A 19,781-nucleotide genomic window follows, 5' to 3' on the forward strand; every position below is an offset into this window, starting at 1 on the left:
AAATTAAAAAAAAGATCAAAATAAACACAAATTTTACCATATTTATTTTTCGTGATCGAAAACGGTGGATCACAATCTTAACGGTCTCATTAAATAATTTCTCGGCTCAAAAAGTAGGACGTTGTCTTTTAGTTTTAATTATTTATGAAGGCTGAAGATAAGTCCAATACCCACCTTTTCTCATTTATTTCCCCTCCGTCCCCACCACGTTGTATTCCAAAGCCCTTCATTTAATTAATTTATTTTTTATTTTAGTTTATATATTTTATACAAAATTACCACAAACCCCAAGATGAACAAAAGTGCTCTTTTGTTTGTTTTCGCCCATTTCTAAACAATAATCATTCAAGTCAACCATATGTCACAAAATTATGATATTTTTGGTTCCCACCTTCTATTTTATATCACTATATCTAATTATTATTTTGAAATTTTTATTTACTTCTATATTAAATTATTTCGTATTAGTTGCGAGAGATATGTACTATAAATTTTATTGGTTGTCGAAAAGAATAGTCAACTTTGATGATTTCGACTTGTTATCTATCTCCAAGGGCTGCTGCCATTTATGCTGACCACATTTTTTTATTTTTAAATTAAAATGAATGATTAATGCATTCATTAATTAACAAGTGTTTCGGTTGGGAGTGAGTCCCACATTGGCTAATTTAGGAAATGATCATGAGTTGAAAGGAATACATCTCCGTTGGCATGAGGCTTTTTGGAGAAGCTCAAAGCAAAAACATGAGAGCTAATGCTCAAAGTGGACAATATCATATCATTGTGGAGAGTCATGATTCCTACATGATATAGAATCATGCACTAAACTTAACCAGGACAATAGAATCCTCAAATATCAAATAATCCTTTCAATATTGAAACTCAAGATCTTATGCATGCATCATCCTCCAAGCCCTACTGCGTCCTCCAAGTTTAGGCTTGATCTCATTTTTGTGAACAAGAGAACAACTTAGTAGTTAAAATATCTATTCATTTTCGAAGAATTTTACAAATTGATTATTATTATAAAAAAAAATTAAAAAAAAAGTGGCAGGTTCTAGAATTTGGTGTAAATGTGAAGTGGGGTTGGCTGCTATTAAAGCCAAAAGGTGAAATGTAAGAGAGGAGAGATTGTGGTTTGTGTTGATGATTGGTGTGGTTTGGACAATCCGTTTGTTTGAACATTAAAAGCTGAAAGAAGCTCTCTGGTCTATGGAGCAGAGCCTTTAATGGCGGAAGTGGACGGTTGAGGGAAGCAATTAGCCATCCATTAACACATCTTGCCTTCAAAACTGTGACTTTTCAAATGTATCTGCAATGTCCATGGCTCCTCATTTATTAGGCCGCTTCCTAATTGTTTGCATTTTTAGATAAATCCAACGATTCTCTCCACCACAAACTAAGATGGACTGAAAATATCCCATTCTCACTGTAATAAATGCACCATTATAGATTCAAAAACCTATAACTCACAACCGAGCATAACTAGAATGTTAAGATCGCACAACAACACAACACTCGATCTAAATGTAAATCTAAATGAACACAAAAAAACATGATAGAGAAAATGCAAGGAGAACTCCGGCTAAAGGTTTTGTATTGATAACTACATATATGTCCGACAGGAGAGAATATAGAGGGATATATATATATGGTTTAACTTACCATAAACAGCTAGATATATCATCTACTATATATAACTATTTATTGGCTTTTTTGACATTTTACCAAATATAGTTTTACTATATATAACCGTTGACACGATGCATCAGACTCCATAACCTAAGGTAGAAATCTAACCAAGATTGAAAAGATGACGGATTGACTCTTTGAGCTGCACTTAAAAAGAGCTTTATGAACCATAGGAGATGCCATAAGAGAACAACAAAAGAAGCAGATAAATTTCTCTAATTTACTGTTTGAGATTCATATTTCACCATTTCAGCTGCTTTTAAGCATCTATTACATTACAATATTACATGAAAAAGGACTGAAAAAAAAAGGATTTATCTATCTCTAACTCCATCCAAACTGGGATGCTTTTAATTCAACAATCTTGATTTCTCTTAGCCTAAGTTTTAAATTTGCTGTAACTCTAAACTGCCTGCAGGAAAGGACACCCCAAGAAAAATATATGATATTACAATAATGGAAGCTTTATCAGAGAAGTCCTACTTAAACACAAAATTTAGGAATTCTATATTTTACCTGGGCAGGAGTTAGCTGAGGAACATCAACTAACCTCTCCATCATTTGCAGTTGATCATAGGGAGCAATCTACACATTAAATAATAAGGTTTACATTAGAACTACCTTATAAAACACAGTTGACTTTTGATTTCTTTCCTTCCAAATCCTCAACCAGGAATGGGAACTTTTAGCAGGCTACACACTTGAAATGAAATGATTCATTCGTAATTTGTACCAAAATCACTCTCTGCTTGATAGACACAAGAAAAATACAAACACAAAAGGAGTTTTAATGTGTCTTATCCCCTACCTGCTTCTTTTTATCTGATCTTTCCTTGTTAACATAAAGGAAATTTTTTTGTAATTGCATAGTCTTCACCGGCCATTAAGCATGTTCGTTTTCCCCACCCCCACCGAAATGGGAAGGGGGAGGGAAGAAAAATGCATTCCTCATCCTCGTTCCCAACTCTATTATTATTAATGTTTTTTTTTTTTCATATGATAGAATTTTAAATGATTTGAGACTATATTATACTATTTAAATTTAAACTTTTAAGAATGATGGGTTCAACATTTTTAACTATATATATTTTTTTTAATTATTTTAGTTTTTTGTTAAGTTCTTCAAGAATTTCTTTGAGATTTTTTTCATTGAAAATTGACCATTTAAATATAGATTTTCAATAAAACAATCAATCTATTTTATTGATTTTTTTTTTCTAAGAAAACTAAATGAAGAATAATTTTTCACAAAGAGTCTAATCTCTGTGAATTTCTTGCAGAAAATTTCCGCACCAATCTCCACATAATTAAATGAAAAGTTTTGCCAGGACAGGGAAGCCATTCCTCCCCTACCTGCCTTGTGAACATCCCAACCGGCCATGCCCTCTTGGAGGGGCAGAGTGTGGAATCAGAATGGGCCAGAAGCAAAAAAAAAAAAAAAAAAAAAAAAAAAAAACTTAGAATTTTCCAATAGGATCATATGTAGACAGTCATCACTCTAGCTACCTGTCCCCAGATTTTAAAATAGTTGGTTTGGAAGTCGGTCAATATCCTTCGCATTTACTTGTGACATCAGTGTTAGGTATATGTTATAATTCTTGAGATCTTTGTGTTTTTCCCACTTGAAGATGAGATAAGGTTAGTTATTGTGTTGACTTCATTATTTGATATTGGCATATTAATTGGCAAACTTCCAATGTTGAAAAAGCCCAATCTGTATGGCTAATCCTCCCCTCTGGCATTTTCTTCTTTTTAATGAATCTATATCTTACCCAAGAAAGAAAAAGGATAAAGAAAACGTCCCCCCTCCCCAAACATCAATAATATGGACTTGATCATTTCAATTTATCAATCAAATTCAATCCTGCTCACCTGGTTAAATCCGTCGGGCCAGGTAATTGTCACAGCATAGTTCCCCATGGGCTTGATTTCCTCAGGTTGAATGTCTTCTGGAATATCAGCGTACTGCAGTTTTTGCTCACCTGTCCATTCGTCCTGTTTTGGGGGGAAAAATCAAAATCCTCAAGTTTTAGGGCTTGAGATAATCAGCCTTAATATCGATCAATCACTAGAATAAAATGTTAATCAACCATGAAAGAATACTGATCAATGTTCTGTTCCCACAAAGAATATATCGTTTGCTTTGATAAATGATCATGTAATGTCAAAGAAAAAAAAAACTAGATGATCAAGTAGAAACTAGAAAGTTTTGGCTGCCAGGAATCGCTCCATTTATTTATTGCTGTATCAACCAAGTCTCAATCACTAGAATCCTCTACACACCTATATGTGATGAGTCATCACAATCATGGCTATGGAGGAGCTGGGTTTAATAGCCTGATTACAATTCAAAGTTTTCTACCCCTAATATTGTATTAGTAAGCTGATGTGAAATGACAGGCATGAAACTGACTCCGCCAGCCACCAGTTTTTTTCGTTGACCGCTTACTAGTAATTATCATAAATTTCAAATGGCATCACAAACTTCACGATGTGAGTAGAGCAAGGCACAGTGAAAACTAATGAGCAATTATCCTTCAACCATATATTCCAAAAATCCCAAGTAATTATCTTCCAAAAAAACAAAAAAAAAAAAAGTAATGCCAAAAGATGAAATAATATTACAAGGATAAAACTGTTTCATCTGAAAGTACAAAAGCTAACAGAAAAGTATAGTGAATTAGCCAATAAACGAGGAAGATGGAATGCCATTCCCGCATCCCCTATTACGTTTAAGTTCACACAGACGAACATGGACCACTGTGTGTGCTCGGTCTATAAAAGGATACTTTCGTTTTTGACTATCAAGTCAACATTAAAAAAGTCGTACATAAATAAGCTGGCAGACTGTTTTCTTCATCAGTTAGTATATGTACATATCAAAAATAAGAACCAAGAAGAACATGGTTGAATTTTAGGGCGATCTAATATCTTGAGGAAAATATATAGAACACCAATATTGTATCTCGCCCAGGAAAAGAATTAATGAAAAGAAAAAACTAGTAAAGGTAGATACAAATGTATGTATGAAATTGTTATATAGAAGAGATACAGTCAGATGCATGCAATAATACGCTTAGATTGAAATTGATAGCCAGCGTTTCCAAATCATTATTCAGATTTTGTAATTAAATTTTAATATTTGAACAGCTAATAAATATGCATGAAGAAAAAACTTGTTCACATGCTGAAAATTTTGGCCAGCCATATAAAAGTCTCTAGCTCACTAGCTTTTGCCAAGAATAAAAGCTAGCTGTCATGACACGCATGACATTTCACCCAATATTTTACTAAGAGGTTTCAAGTGGCAGTTAGCACAACATTTCGAAGGCATCTAATTGTCTTCTGAGATACGGTTGGATAATGTAGGAATTGCATTTAGGAAATAATCGAAGGAATAAACTAAAATCAATTACAATCACTGAACATACCACACTCTGGGCAGAGCGGTCATTTCGTCTCACGGTCGCAGGATGCAAAAGGAATTCTTCATCAGAATCAGGTACCTTCACCCTGATTGCTCTGATTGTTCTATCATAAGTAACGGCTGTTGATACTGGCATTTAGAAAAGTATATTGAAAATCAGCATCCTTTTTGTAGCATGAGCTATCAAAATTGGTCTCAAGAATATGCTAAGAAGGGTTTAGTATAATACCAGCACAATCATTAGAAGGTGAAATCAAAATACCTTGTTGCCGGATCTTGGCACACTGTTGCACAACACAGACCCCAAGATCCTGAAATGTCTTGGCGACTTCACCTTGAGGATCAGCCACCGCTTCAGGTATGCCACTATCTCCTGATGCTGATAGCTATCCAGATTAAAGAACAAATTTTGAAGTGATTAAAAAAGAAAAATCAAAATTTAGCCATAGTACACTCATAAAGGTCGTCAAGGGAACTTATCGTCAGACTTACAGTAGGTCTAATGGGAAGATCAAACAAGTGAGGAATTCCAAACTGCTGAACCACCTGCAATTTACACACTACTTAAATATAGTCGAATAAAAAGTTTCTATCTTCAAAAGAGTTCTCAGGATATGCTACGTGCCTGAGAACCTGAACCTCTGCCAAATGGGTAATAACGTTTTCCGTCAGCATCAAAATGGCACATGTTCTCAACCACGGCAACACAGGGCACCTTGAGTAAGAGTGGTATCTTAAAGTTAAGAGTATGTCTGATCATAAGAACCTTCTGTCTGTTCTTTCATGGATTCCACAATAAGAAAAATTTACACCATGACAGTCAATTAAACTTTCATAAAAAATTTCAAACCTTCAGTTTTGAAAACATGCGAACTCCTTTTGCAACATCAATGAATGCTAATTTTTGAGGCGTGGTTACAATAACAGCAGCAGATAAAGGGACCACCTGAAATTGTTTTTTATCAGGTCACCAATAATAAACAATGGAATCAACTAAGCTTCACATGTAGAATGGTCAGCAGTAATGTGCTAATTGGAAAGGCTATCAACAATAATGCATGTATACTCCAAAGAAAATAACAATGGAGAATAAAGCAACAATGTGATAGCAAGTAAGAAATTGTATTATAAAGAAGAGTGAAGAACCTAATACACCATAGAAAAGGAAAACATAATTTCAATGAGCTCTTACATGTGTATTGGAAACAAGCTTGAAATATTATATTGAGTTCCAAGGAAATTTAAAGTAAAAATACAAACAAACCTGACAAAGAGTGAGTTGAATGTCACCAGTTCCGGGGGGCATGTCAATGACTAGATAATCCAACTCCCCCCTACATTATTTACAGTTGATTATGATTAGAAAATGGTTACATGTTAACACTAATAATAGGTAGCCACTCGTTCTATTAAGTTTAGTTTAAAGCATAATACTGTTGCTGAGAAACCGTCTCTTGATTAAACTAATTCAAAAGAAGTGCAACTTCAATACTATATAAGTTTAAACATTTGCAAAATCTCTTCTTATTTTGAACTTTTAAACATACTTGTTTGGACACGAGAGAAAATATGCAGAACATTTTGCCTATGTTTTGCCTTGAAACTTCTCTTGTTTTGTTTCTTTCTTCATTAGTCTTAGGAGTAGAAATGTGATGAAATATATTAAATAATTAAATTTACTCTAGTTCAGGGATTAAGGGGTAGTTTGATACATGCGGTATAAATATATTTTATTTACTAATATTCCTGACTTCTAATTTGTTTACCAAGAGAACAAACCATTCACTAGTAGTCAGTAGCTGGTTAATGACACCAGAAACCATTGGACCTCGCATTATGGCACGACCTTGTCCTGCAAATCCAAAGGATACCAACTTGACTCCCAAGTATTCAGTTGGAATAATGGTTCTCGTCTCTGGGTTCTGTAGAAATTTTAGATATTCACAATCTACCGTCACTGACTGAGAAAATTTTGATGAAATGTCGAAAGGTTACCATTTCTAGCAGTCTGTTTTCAGGGGAAACCATAGTGGGCAAACTTGGTCCATAAACATCAGCATCAAAAATACCAACTCTAGCACCCATACCAGCCAAAGTATACGCCAGATTTACAGCTACAGTTGATTTCCCTACACCTCCCTGCATTAAATGTTAGCTATTTCCTTTAACAGGAAAGAAGAAGAGAACATAAGGAATTTTCTGATGCGGAAAAGGGCACTAAATCAGTAGCAATCTTTTTCCCCCTCAAATGAGAAGACTCTATATGACAGCGTTCAATAATGTTTATGGTAGGCACCAAATTACAAACGTGTATATACATAAGCACATAAGAGGAGAGTTTACGAGATCTATGGGGTCCATTGTATTTTGTTAATTAGAAGGAGGGCCACGGAGATAGGGGTATATAGCTGATTGTCTGTTTGGGGAGGGTATCTTTTTTTAACTATGTTTTGCTTGGACGTTCTATGTGAGAATTGGACAGGTGGAAGCTTCCAAATCTTCCCTTATTTCCTTGTTATCTTGTTATCTTGTTCATAAATAAAATAGCTGGACAAAGCCTATCAGTTAACAATTACAACATGAAATAATTTGAAGAAATTATACACCAAACTTTTTCCAGAAAAGAAGTCAATCTTGGAAATTAATGATCTGCACTTCGATAGATATTCAAATCAAATTGAGCTGAAAAAGGATGAAAACGAGTAGCCTACCTTGCAACTAGAAACTGCCACAATGTTTGAGATTCTCCGCAACCCAGGTGGAAGTTCCCCAGCATAAATAGGCTTTGCTGGTTGTGCTGACATTGTCACTTTCACATCTTTTACCCAAGGAATTGCTGCTACTACCTCATTCGCTCTCTGTTCAAACTGTCATGCAACGTATGTTATTACCTTTAATTATGACATTCAAGTAAATGCATAAACCATTAGGGCTTCAGAGAAATGTTTTTTTTAAGAGAACTATGGAAGTTTATCAGAAACGAACAAAAATAAATATCAACTAATGAAATTGCTGCAGCACATATACAAAACAAAAATCATGAAAAGAACCACGGTGGAAAACAAAAACTCAGTTCCATTTCTAAGAAACTTGTGGTCAAAAACAAAAAGTCTACCCTTCCAAACATATGTCAGTTCTTGTTCAAACAACATGATTGGGTCATTTACCATGTCCTTGACTGGACATGCTGGTGTAGTGAGCTCTAACCGGAAAGAAACCTGTGATCCAACAAATCATTTAGTTTAATTAACAACAAGAAGACATCACAGAAAAATCTTTCAATTCCACGTTCTCAATAAACCTCTCCTAAAGCCTCATCAATTTGAAGATCTTTCACGAAACCACATGAGACAATATCTGTTCCAAAATCTGGGTCGATAATTTGCGACAACGCTCTTAGTACATCAGCCTCAGCCGTCTCAGTGGACATTACAGAAGCACCAGCTACAGTTTACAGAAAACAGAATCTGTCATTTGGGTTATTACATGATTGATGAAACAGCTTTTCCAGCTGATGGTTAATATTGGATAAAATGGTAACAAGAACAAATTTGATTTTAGAGAAATGCTTTGATGCTAAAACAGCCTACCCTCACACTAACATGATTGTGTGATGAATGTGACAACTTCTTTGCTTTGCTAATATACAAATATGAGATCCTTTTACGATATAACATGGATATTGGTTGGTGCATAGCTGAAACGCTGCACCTCATGTAGTATGAAAGACAAGCTTCTTGCATTCTCAGTTTTATCCAAATCTCACATGTATATTATACTACCACGATAATAATTTGTTACTCAACAAATTTAGAGTATAGGCTTTCTTTGACACTTGATAATTCTTTACTCAGTTAAAATGCGAAGTGATGACCCTGTTTCCTTCTCTCAGCTTAAATTCGCCATTAAATATTAGGATAAATGAATCAATATTATTATTTATACACATTCTTCTATAAGTTATCTCTCCAATCTTCCATAATTACTTTTTTTTCCCTTAAAATATGTAAACCTTTTTTTTTCTTTAATTCAACGTGGGCATAATTAGAAACTAATTCTGAAGCAATGAAGGAATGAAGTTTGAATAAGAATCTATAATTAGAAGCTTCGAGTCATAATCGTTGTATAATAAACAAGTAGCAATATACTAAACAAAAAACCGTGAAGTTAAATTAGTGACGTTAACTTTTATCTTATTGCTACTAGCACGTGCCAAGTCTAATTTACAATTCTAATAAGAATCTGCTCTTCACCTATACTGCAATTTCACCGCGCAAAACAAAATTGCCAATTAATCAATTTTCTTGTCTCGGGATTCCAATACCACAACGAAATATCCAAATTCATTTAAGTAGTAATTTACGGTCTGTCGAAGGATTGGCAAAACTCGAGAAGCCTTCCTACATTAAGCAATGGAGATTTCGCCCTTCTACAACTGGATTTAACAAAAGAAAAAGAAAAAAGATGCAATAAACTGATAATTACCTTCAGTAGAAGCAGCATTTCTAGCAACTGAACTCGGAATGGAGCTTCCACGTAATACGGAAATGGACCTATCAATTCTTTGGTTATGAACCAACGACTTGAAAGCCGAGAGTAGCAGAACGTTATCTGAGAATAGAATACCGAATTCAGAGAGTAAGAAGATTATTATTGAGCATAAGGAAATGAATTTGGATAGAAAGTTACCTGGTTTTGATTGTGCTTTGATAATCTTGAATGAAAGACATGGCGATGATGGAGTATGAAGAAGCATTTTTAGAGCGAAAGGAAGCTGAGAGTGGTCGAAGTTTCAGTGTGGATGAGGCAATTCTGAGTGAACTGCCTTCTCAACTTCCTGCTCTAGCTGTTGCCATGTAATCTTCTTCCTAATCCATCCGATTCCGCTGCAACGACGCCGTTTCATCCTTTTGCAAATTATTTATTTATTATTTGCAAATTTGTGATCATGCTCTTGTTTCCGTCTTTTCATCAGACTAGAGGCTGTAATTTTTACACGTGTCGCCATGGCGAATTTTTATCAATTCAATAATCTTAATTATCGAGTTGTAATTAAAAAACAAAACAAAACAAAACAAAAAAACAGCATGTGCTTGTGGTTGGATGAGGAATTTTAGTTATTTTCCCATTTGTTCTAAAAAAAATTACCCTAATAAGAAAATTACACCCAAGCTACATTAATAATGGTACAAATTAAAATGTTCATAAGATTCAACACTTTAAATCATCCCTTTAAGATCTTGTTTGGGTATAATATTCACATATGTATATCACCAAGTAATATAATAAATACTAAAGAGAAAAATGTTGAAATTAAATGACTTTATTATTCATATTATATGAGTAGTTTTTCTCTTCTAGACCTTCTCTATTTTTCTCTTCTGAAGTAAAAATAATTATAAATTTCAATTACCTTCTTTGCATTGGAAGAAGGCAATGCCAATATGGCTATTACAAATTACCCTCACCGACACCAAGTACCAATTTGTCACATACTCTGAAAAATTGGGTAATGTCTCTGCAATCAGCATCCAATTTCTTAAACCCGGATGACATTGTCCGAGATATAAATGAATCACTTGATCATAGTGATCAAGAAAGAATGCCTGTGACCAATTACAGGAGAGAAGCAGAGATATAAGTACGAGTGAATGCTAATCTAATGCCAAAGCTTACTGCAGAACCCATTTCGTGGCTTCTTGCAAGATATGATGTCGGAGAAGGAGTCGACTAACTGTCCTGCCAAGCTACTAGGTTCGTCAATCAATGTTTGGATAAATGTATTGATTACCCTACGCTCTTGCTCTGATGATCTCAAGCTAAACCATGTTAGAAGTTTCAATCTAAAGTCTTGTTTAATGTGACCTTCACATTCCAGCCATCGAATTATCTTTACACAATACTTGAAGTTCTCGTCCAAGAAACATGAATCATTGGCTACTCGGAGTGGCGATTCATTTATCAAAGTGCTGTCACAATCATTCGTCTCTTCAATTGCGCTAGCTGCCCTTTTCCTACACAACCCCCCTGCGAGGGAATCAACAGCCGGTACCTCGCTATTTGGTCCACATGTCCAGACTTGAGAATCATCACTACCGTTTGATCTTGCCATGCCATTCTTCCCTATGTCATGGGAAGCAGCATCTCCATCTGCCTCAACAGCCTGCTGCACCGTGCAGCCATTAACTTCATCCTTAGAATATTCGAGAGGATGAGTTAGTTCTTCGTTCAGATCAGGTACAGAAACCACATTTAAATCAAGTCCACGAGAAATAGGAGGTAGCTGCTCTTCTTCCGGAGTTTCGGGCTTGACCGCGTTCTGCACTCCACGATAATTTGTCACATCAGCACTGCAAAGCCTCTCAAGACAACCTTCTCCTTGAGCCTTAGCAAGTTCCAGAATCTTTCCAAGATGTCGAACTTGAAATCCTAAAGATGAACAGATAATGGTTGTACTATCTGGACCCCTCTTGTGGATACTACTTTCTTCAATAGGACTTTCTTTCCTGGGATTTGAAGGGGCTGGAGAACGGGAGTTGTGAATTATTTCAACACTCTTTGTAAAACACTTGACCTCAGAGTTACCAACGTCACCATTCTCTGAATATGAAACAATTCTGAATGTGTATTCAGTGCATGGTTGTAGATTCGAAATCAAAATCCTTCTCTGAGTTCTAGGAAATATACATACAGGTTCTTTTGTGTATGCTTCTTCTCTACTCTTACTGTACCAAAGCTTGTAGCCTTTAGTCTCTTCAGATGATTCATTCGAAATTTCTACTAAAGTTATCACAATATAAGAAGACTCGATACCCTCAAAAAGAAACTTGCAAGCAGCGGGAAGTGAATCTTCTGTCAAAAATAAAATTAAAGCTAATGAGATTTATTTAGAATAGTTGGAGGGCTAGAAACATAATGGCCATGGACCAAACCTCTGCAATTCAGATTAGGATTGGACACTGTAGCCAGCCATTGATCTGCTTTTTCAATTGCGAGTGAGCAAAGCTTATGCACATCACCAGCAACGGTGAGCCTGCAGACAATACCACGAGCCATCTTGGCAGAAATCCCATTTACTGGACCCACTTCTGCTTCTAGCTTGGCCTTTGCATCTTGAATAATTTCGTGCAGTTCCTTAAACCTTGAAGTCCTTTCAAGGAGCCTGTAACTTAAATAAATCCTATAACAGAGAACATCAACACGACGTGCATCTCTTGCTATAGCTAGTTGTTTCTTCCAGCATCTGCCAGAATAGAATTCACAATTCAATCAGGCGGTACCTAAAATAATATCATTAACTATGCAACAACACCTCTCTGAAGCTTGAGAGCGCAAAATTATGCAAAATAAGAGGATCAAAGGAAACATTGGGTGAAAATATTACTTACTCTAGTATCCCAGAAACTTTGCCACAAGAAGCACAGCAGTAACTACCATCTAGCTGCATTAGTTGCCAAAGATCAACAACCCCCACCTTCCCATGTTGCAATGCACACTCAATATGGCAAGATAATCCACAGGAATCTCCCTGTTCAGATTCAGTAGAGCAAACCAACCAGAGACTAGGGTCCTTGTTGTCATCAAACAAGTGACAGATACAGCAAGAGCACCTCCTGCAAAATGTATCACCTACTGACAAAACAGCTCTACAGGCAGAATTTTTGCATACCCATGTACATGAGATTCCAGAATGTGGACATTGCTCAGGAGCTGTTGGCATTCGCGTCGGGTTTTCTATCTTCCTATGATGCTTCCTACTAGCAGACCGGTTATTTAAACTGGATGAAGTTTTCTTCATCTCCAGTTTGTTAACCATTCCTCTGCTCGCCTTTGGAAGCTCAAACATTTAACTTCTAGAATGATTGGTCCGACTTCTCCTTGTTAAGACATGATCAGAATGCTCAACAAATTCATCATTCCAACCATGAATTCAGAAACCTACAGAAAAGTTCTTGACCAGTTCAATATCACCTAAAAGCTTATTTTCTCTGCAGCTCTACGCATCAGGGCTATGAACGCCAAAACTCGATTGAAGAATATAAACAAGTTACAACTTGCAATACTTAAAATGACATACTACAAACCAACTATTAAGTCCTATAGAAAAACGATGTCAGTCGGGTTCCAAGAGGAACAACGACCAGAAGAGAAAAGTTTTTCCACGCACAGAAGTATTTCTTTTCCACCATTCTCTCGAAAATTACTGTTGAATTACCATGACAAACGACACATTACCTTCATCAAACAATCTCCCCCACCACTTTATATTATATGACAACAATACACAATATATACATATATATACATGTAGCCGCAAGAAGCGAAGTAAAGTTGAAAATAACACGTGTGAAATTTTGACAAACACATTGAGCAAATCTAGAAACCAATAATAGCCGAACAACGAGGATACTGATTATAGGGAATTAAACAGAAAAAGTACATGTATATCAACGTTACGTAATACTGAAACAATACGAATAAAAAATTTGAAAAAAAAAAAAAGAAAGGAAAAAATACTCAACCGAGAAGAAAGCTCGAAAAACAACGGATCTGCCACAGAAACAGCGCCAAGGAGCGAACGAAATCGTTTGAATGAAACGATGAAAGCAGAAGAGAAATATTCGGAACGACGAATGGTGACGAATCTAGGGCTTCGATGCGCCGAAGCCGAATAATTTGTTCTGAGCGAGCATGAAGCTAGGGAGAGAAAGAGGAAGAAGGAGGGGAGAGAGAGAGAGAGAGAGAGAAGGCGTTCGTTGGTTTGGAGAGAGAAGGAAGCTTGTACGAAATATATTCACGTTATGGGAGAGAGTGAAAAAAACGTAAAAAGAGAAGCGCGTGAACCTACTGGAATACACTTCTGGTTACGAGCGAGCAGATAAAGTACATATGCCCGCCCTTGCATTGAATCACAATTGAATTGAGGGAGTGAACCCATTCGCGGTTTTTGGCGCGTGATTTTCACTTCGTTATTAAAAATTCCAATTTATTTACTGTTATATTTTCGCTTTAATCAAATTTGTTGGAAACCCAACGTGGAAGACAAAATAGCAGTCTGTCTGGTCATCATCAGCATCACCCTCGACGCTGCTGCACCACCGGATCAAAATCCGACCGTCCAATCGGATGACTCGAATATTTAATCATGTTACATTAAATTAAAATAAATAAATAAATTATTTAATCCGGTTGACAAAAATTTTTTTAGCCATAAAAAGAAGACTTGGCTTTGCATTTACAGTAACCGTCGTCTTCAATTCCTTGGCTTTTTGGGTGATTTAGGTGTGAACTTAGAAAAATCAGTGGGCGGATGGTGAAGAATAAAAATCCCCTAAATCAAAAAGTATTCTCACTTTAAATCGACCAAATGAAATGAACCCATTTATGTTTTATGTTCCACCCCACTTTCATTTGGATTAGGTATGTTTTTATCATAATACTAGACAAAAAGAACGTGTAAAAGGTGTAAGGGGTTAAAAGGGTAGATAGTTTGGTGGAAAGGAGGCAGGGGCATGATTGGTTGATAAAAGTGGTGAAGAACCGACAACAAGGCAATCTGAAATGAGGACATCTTTTGGATGATATTTAGAAGATGTAATTATGGGTTTCTTCTTGGGAATCGATGCTAAACAAAATTAAAATCAAAGGGGAATTGATTGGGTAATGAGCGGAGACGACTGGGCTGTGCTTTGTCGTGTCGTGTGTGGTGGAAACTGAAAAAGAAAGGAGATACGGGTCAAGGTGGATAATATCTACTAAACTTTGGCTGATTCAAATATTAACCGAGATCGAGATAGAATATTGATCGGCTCATTATCAAGCACTGAACAAACCTTATTAATCAAAAGAGAGTATCAATCCAGAACTAGAAGAAGCAAGAGTTAACATATACAGAGTACAGGCAGATACACAGCCAGAATAATTAGTAGGTTCACATTTCAGTTTAAAGAGGCAACATAATATGATATGCATTATCCACTAAGTTCATCTATGCTTCAAGTGAATGAATACCCTGCACAAAACCAAAATACCAATTAAATTACAGATCCTATTATATATTCTGCACTTTAACAAGTCAAGCTAATTAGATATTTAAAAAGCAAATGAAACAAAGTTGAGGAATCTGCTTTTTTGCAAAGAAATCAAGAACCAGACAAACGAGAATTCACTCGTTTTGTTATGAGCACAATGAAGATAGCTAAAGATCACAGCATGGCCGGTCAAATACATTAAAGAAACACGACTCCAGCTAAAAGGTTCTTTGGTAAAAGGTATATTGGGGCTACAAGATAGCTTTTCTAGAACCTGAGAATGACAATGTGCATTCAGAAAATAATCTATGTTATATGCCTGCAATGCAAGCAAATTAAAGCTATTCACATCCTCTACTTTTCTTTCTTCTATCAAAGATCTGAGTATCAGACCATTCAACCTCGGGGATGGTTCTTCTAATGGTGTTTTTTTCTTTGTCCAACCAAATAGATCTTAGGGAACAGTAGCTTTAAAGTCTAGAATCATACAACTACTTCTACATTCAACTTCCTATTCCATCGCTCTCTCTAGCTCAACCTTTTTTCCCCCTTACCTAAGAATCATCTTTCTGTTTGTTTTATGTCTATAGGTCCTTGATTATGTCAGCTTACTAGCAACGTCATTTGAAATCCATAGGTGACAAGGTCCTATTCATAATAATAAATACTTCTATAACAGTCCGACCCCACTGCTAGTAGATATTATCCGTTTTGGTCTGTTACATATCACCATCAGCCTCACGGTTTTAAAATGCGTCTGATAGAGAGAGGTTTTTACACTGGAATGTTTCGTTCCCCTTCCCAACCGATGTGAGATCTCACAGTCCACCCCTTTGGGAGCCAGCGTCTAGCACACCCCCGATGACCAACTTTAATACCATTTGTAACAGCCAACCACACCGCTAGCAGATATTGTCCACTCTGGCCCATTACGTATAGCCATTAGCCTCACAGTTCTAAAACGCGTCTGCTAGGGAGAGGTTTCCACACCCTTATAAGGAAAGTTTCCCCCTCTCCGATGTGAGATCTCACAACTTCCTAGTCAAAAATGGATTTTGCTGGCTAGCCCTCTTGGTTGGACATATTTTTTGGCCTAATGTGCAACAAAATCGCCTACATCACCAATGCCTTAATATCTTATAATAAGACGGGTTTTGTCATTGTATGGTTGTCCTTAATGGCTTCTGTTCTTGTTAAACTCCCTCCTTTTCAGAATCCAAATTGCAACGCCATCACCTTTTCAACCACAGAACGCCAAGTTGTTAGATCCAAAAATAGATAAAGATCCTATTCATCAATGAAGCCGATTCAACAAAGGCCATCCGGTTACTTCAATGCTTAAAAATTATTGCCAAAACTAGCCAGCTGCCAATAATATATATATTTACAAGGTGATCCAGCAGATGTTACACAAGGAGAAAGTTTCCATTCCGCAACGTCTGGAAACTATGATTTTTTCTTTTTTACATCATTATAAATTCTGGGATTCTTAGCAGAAAACATTATATATTTAACCTCTCAAATTAGTCAATGTGTAATCAAGAAAACCTTGAATTAGGAACGATATGAATATGGAAGGAAAATACAGATTCTGTTCAGAATTCGTGAATATAGAAGATAACTAGAATCCAATCCAGTTAAAAAGGAAGACGTTAGAAAATTTAAACCAGTATCATCGTCCCATTTCTGCAGAATTTAATCCAGAGACAATGCTTTCAAAATTAGATAAAAAGTCTCATTCACATGCATGTATCCCTATCCAATCCAGAATTACTCCTAATTTTTTAATTCTAACAGTGGAATTGGCCGTAAAAGATGCAGAGAGCAGAATATTGAAGAAACCCGAACCTCTTACGAAGAAGACCGACGCCCTTCACACACTGGGCTCTCGTTGAAACTCTTGGACGGATACTTAGCGGTGATCACCCCAACCTCGAAGACCAAATCCTCGCCGGTGGACCTAATACCAGTAATCGACCACCACTGGAACAAAGCACGAACTCGAATCCCGTCGAGATTGTGGATCCGACCCTTTGCAATCTTACCAGTGACAACCCTAGAAAACGAAGCCACGTAGTTGTCCGGTGGAAGCGTGAACTTGCACGAGTCGCCGAGGTCCAAAGAGAAGTCACCAGAGGTTTCATTGATGGTGTAGCTGGAGACGGCGGACGGCAGAAGGCCAAACGGAAACCCGTAATTGGCGAGGCGAGCGTGGGCAGAGGAGGGTGGCGCTTTTAGGTCATTCGAATCGGTGGATTGGGTCGAAAGAGAAACGAGAGCTGAGAAGAGAAAAAGAACGAAGATGGATTTCATGGTGAACTTCTTGTAGTTCCGATCGTCCTCGGAATCAAACCAAACGTTGTTTCAGATTTTACAAATTTCTGAGATTTTTCTTTCTTTCTTCTTCTTCCGAGTTATTGACCAGTCGTGATGGATACGTCACTGTTCTCTCTTCCACAAACGATATCCCGATGGCGATGAAAAACTTTGACCTGTTAAACGACGTCGTGGCATTGACTATTTATATTCAATTATTTTCATACAAGATATTTCTCTCATTATCTAAACAAATTGCAACATTTATATTTCAAATTTTTTTTATTTTATTTTAGTTATCATTAAATTTCTTCTTAGGTATAATTTTTTTATTTTATGATATTTTAGTCCATCAACTAAACTTGATTCTTTTTACATTGACTTTAAAGTTTGGCTATGCAACCGTCTAAATCCATCGCCTACATATATTGTGCTATTTTAATTTTTCTTAAGTTTTTTAAATGGGTATGTGAGAGGTTTCCACACACCGATAGATATGTGATCTCAAAATTCACCTCATTCGAAGCTAGTGTCCTTGCTGGTATCGCTTTGTGTCCACTCCCTTCGGGGATCAGCATCCTCTCACACATTGCCTAGTGTCTCAGTGTCCTCGTTGGTATCACTATGCGTCCACTCCCTTTGGGGATCAGCATCCTCTCGCACACTGCCCAGTGTCTCAGTGTCCTCGCTGGTATCGCTATGCATCCACTCCCTTCGAGGATCAGCATTCTCTCGCACACTGACCAGTGTTTTGCTATAATACCACATCTATTGAAGATGGAAACAAATCATTATTTTGTTTTAAAATTTTAAGAGGTAGCCCGAAATAGAAAGACAATAACCATACCGGTTTTAAAACTTTGAGAAGAAACCGAAATAGAAAGACAAAAAATGACAATATCTGCTAATTTGAACGTTACAAGTTATTTTAATATTTGAGTTGACATGTATAAATACTCATATTCCTATAAACAACATATAGAATAAAGAAATTAAAGACATAAAATTATTAATTTCTTGATATGCCAATAATGATCAAGCTAGCGAGGACTGCCAAAGCTGCGAGCTTTTGACTTTAGAAACGCTCTCCACCACTTCATACGGCAAAATGTCTCCAACAACGATCACCATCTTAGTCTCCAAGTCTACAGTGAACGACCTCACTCCTGCGTTCATTTCCCAAAGCAAATCTTCAAAAAAAAAAAAAATTAAAAAAAAAATTATATGATATGATATGATACCTTCCATCTTTGAAATGTGTTTCTCCACTTTTCTTGCACAGCCTTTACAGTGCATGGACACCCTGAGAGTCACCATCTACAAAACCAAACCTAACATAGTTACGGATCTGTGGGGCTAAGGAAGAAAGGGGGAAGTGGACACAAAACCGGACCATGGGCTTGAGTTCAAAGGCTAAGCTCTGGCTTCCATTCACACCGTCCTCCAATGTCGGGAGTTGGCCCTTGTTGCTGCTGGCTATGAGTGGGTCTTTGTCAAAACGAGCGGTGGAAGTACATGACGAGGGACCGAAACAATCCAGAGCCTTGGCGATTTTCTTCAGCTTCCCCATCAGAAAGCACTAAAATCTACCACAAATCAAGTGAATATCATAATTAATAAGAGCAGGGGGAGGGAGACAGAGTATATAAAGAAGCATTTGGTGACCAAAATGAGAGTAAATTATAATGCTAAAATAATGGCTTTGGGTTGCTGTTAAGTGGTAACCAACCGCAATAAGTGAACCAAACTGTAAAATTTTGAGGCTCATAATTCAACCCAAGATTTAAAATGAAAAAATAGTTTCTACTTGTAAATTATTGTGAGCAAATTTGAAAAAGTAAACAAGTGGATACTTGTAGCAGGAAATAAAATGAATGTTGGAGGTGAAGATAACAGTTAGAGCAGGAAGGAGGGAAAAAGCTATGGCTCTGGGCACCGCACGCCTGCGTGTGACGAGACATTTTGGGTTACAATAATTTGAGGCAGATGAGACAGTTTGGGCTACAATAATTTGGTTCAATTTGAACCATGTATGAGCATTAATATTATTACTGAGTCATTCTCAATTTGTATTTATTTAAACACAATTCAAGAAATTTTTTATTAACGATAGATTGTAGTTTAGAGTGCTCTTCAAACTGTGTAAACTTCTGTATCTCTTTATTAATTTATATTAGTGGATGTGTGAGTGTGATTGATCTTACTTCAGCTTTTACAGCAACAATCACTAGATCTATCCAAAAAAAAATAAAAAAAAAACATAATAAAATTGTTTTAAAATTGGAACTAGATTGTAAATTGTGTTTAAAATAAAT

General features: G+C 36.4%; 4 protein-coding genes across 5 annotated transcripts; all 4 read right to left on the reverse strand.

The window, feature by feature from the left end:
- Positions 1 to 1,878: 1,878 nt before the first annotated feature.
- Positions 1,879 to 9,999, reverse strand: LOC111461624 (fe-S cluster assembly factor HCF101, chloroplastic-like). Its single transcript, XM_023105222.1, has 16 exons — positions 9,809 to 9,999; positions 9,605 to 9,730; positions 8,421 to 8,563; positions 8,287 to 8,337; positions 7,831 to 7,986; positions 7,115 to 7,258; positions 6,899 to 7,041; positions 6,384 to 6,453; positions 5,970 to 6,065; positions 5,745 to 5,834; positions 5,612 to 5,665; positions 5,382 to 5,505; positions 5,124 to 5,248; positions 3,565 to 3,687; positions 2,209 to 2,277; positions 1,879 to 2,104 (listed from the first exon to the last, which is right to left on the reverse strand). Exons 1-16 carry the CDS (start codon positions 9,873 to 9,875, stop codon positions 2,096 to 2,098), a joined length of 1,590 nt encoding a protein of 529 aa, XP_022960990.1. The 5' UTR covers positions 9,876 to 9,999; the 3' UTR covers positions 1,879 to 2,095.
- Positions 10,000 to 10,497: 498 nt separating this feature from the next.
- LOC111461623 (VIN3-like protein 1) lies at positions 10,498 to 13,869 on the reverse strand. The gene is made up of 4 exons (XM_023105221.1): positions 13,642 to 13,869; positions 12,508 to 13,057; positions 12,052 to 12,362; positions 10,498 to 11,971 (listed from the first exon to the last, which is right to left on the reverse strand). Exons 2-4 carry the CDS (start codon positions 12,963 to 12,965, stop codon positions 10,779 to 10,781), a joined length of 1,962 nt encoding a protein of 653 aa, XP_022960989.1. The 5' UTR covers positions 12,966 to 13,057; positions 13,642 to 13,869; the 3' UTR covers positions 10,498 to 10,778.
- A 1,040-nt stretch (positions 13,870 to 14,909) lies between these two features.
- On the reverse strand, positions 14,910 to 17,616 carry LOC111461806. The gene is made up of 2 exons (XM_023105468.1): positions 16,999 to 17,616; positions 14,910 to 15,131 (listed from the first exon to the last, which is right to left on the reverse strand). The coding sequence occupies exon 1, from the start codon at positions 17,461 to 17,463 to the stop codon at positions 17,002 to 17,004; it is 462 nt and encodes a 153-aa protein (XP_022961236.1). The 5' UTR covers positions 17,464 to 17,616; the 3' UTR covers positions 14,910 to 15,131; positions 16,999 to 17,001.
- A 786-nt stretch (positions 17,617 to 18,402) lies between these two features.
- LOC111461779 (protein SODIUM POTASSIUM ROOT DEFECTIVE 2-like) lies at positions 18,403 to 19,132 on the reverse strand. 2 transcript variants are annotated; one of them, XM_023105425.1, is made up of 3 exons: positions 18,900 to 19,132; positions 18,708 to 18,784; positions 18,403 to 18,632 (listed from the first exon to the last, which is right to left on the reverse strand). In XM_023105425.1, the coding sequence occupies exons 1-3, from the start codon at positions 19,034 to 19,036 to the stop codon at positions 18,502 to 18,504; spliced, it is 345 nt and encodes a 114-aa protein (XP_022961193.1). In that variant the 5' UTR covers positions 19,037 to 19,132; the 3' UTR covers positions 18,403 to 18,501. The 2 variants fall into 2 exon arrangements, with proteins under 2 accessions (XP_022961193.1, XP_022961192.1); XM_023105424.1 differs by having other exon boundaries at positions 18,708 to 18,783; positions 18,860 to 19,132.
- Positions 19,133 to 19,781: the final 649 nt, after the last annotated feature.

The sequence above is a fragment of the Cucurbita moschata genome, unplaced genomic scaffold, assembly GCF_002738365.1.
Source record: "Cucurbita moschata cultivar Rifu unplaced genomic scaffold, Cmos_1.0 Cmo_Scf00025, whole genome shotgun sequence".
Lineage (NCBI taxonomy): Eukaryota > Viridiplantae > Streptophyta > Magnoliopsida > Cucurbitales > Cucurbitaceae > Cucurbita > Cucurbita moschata.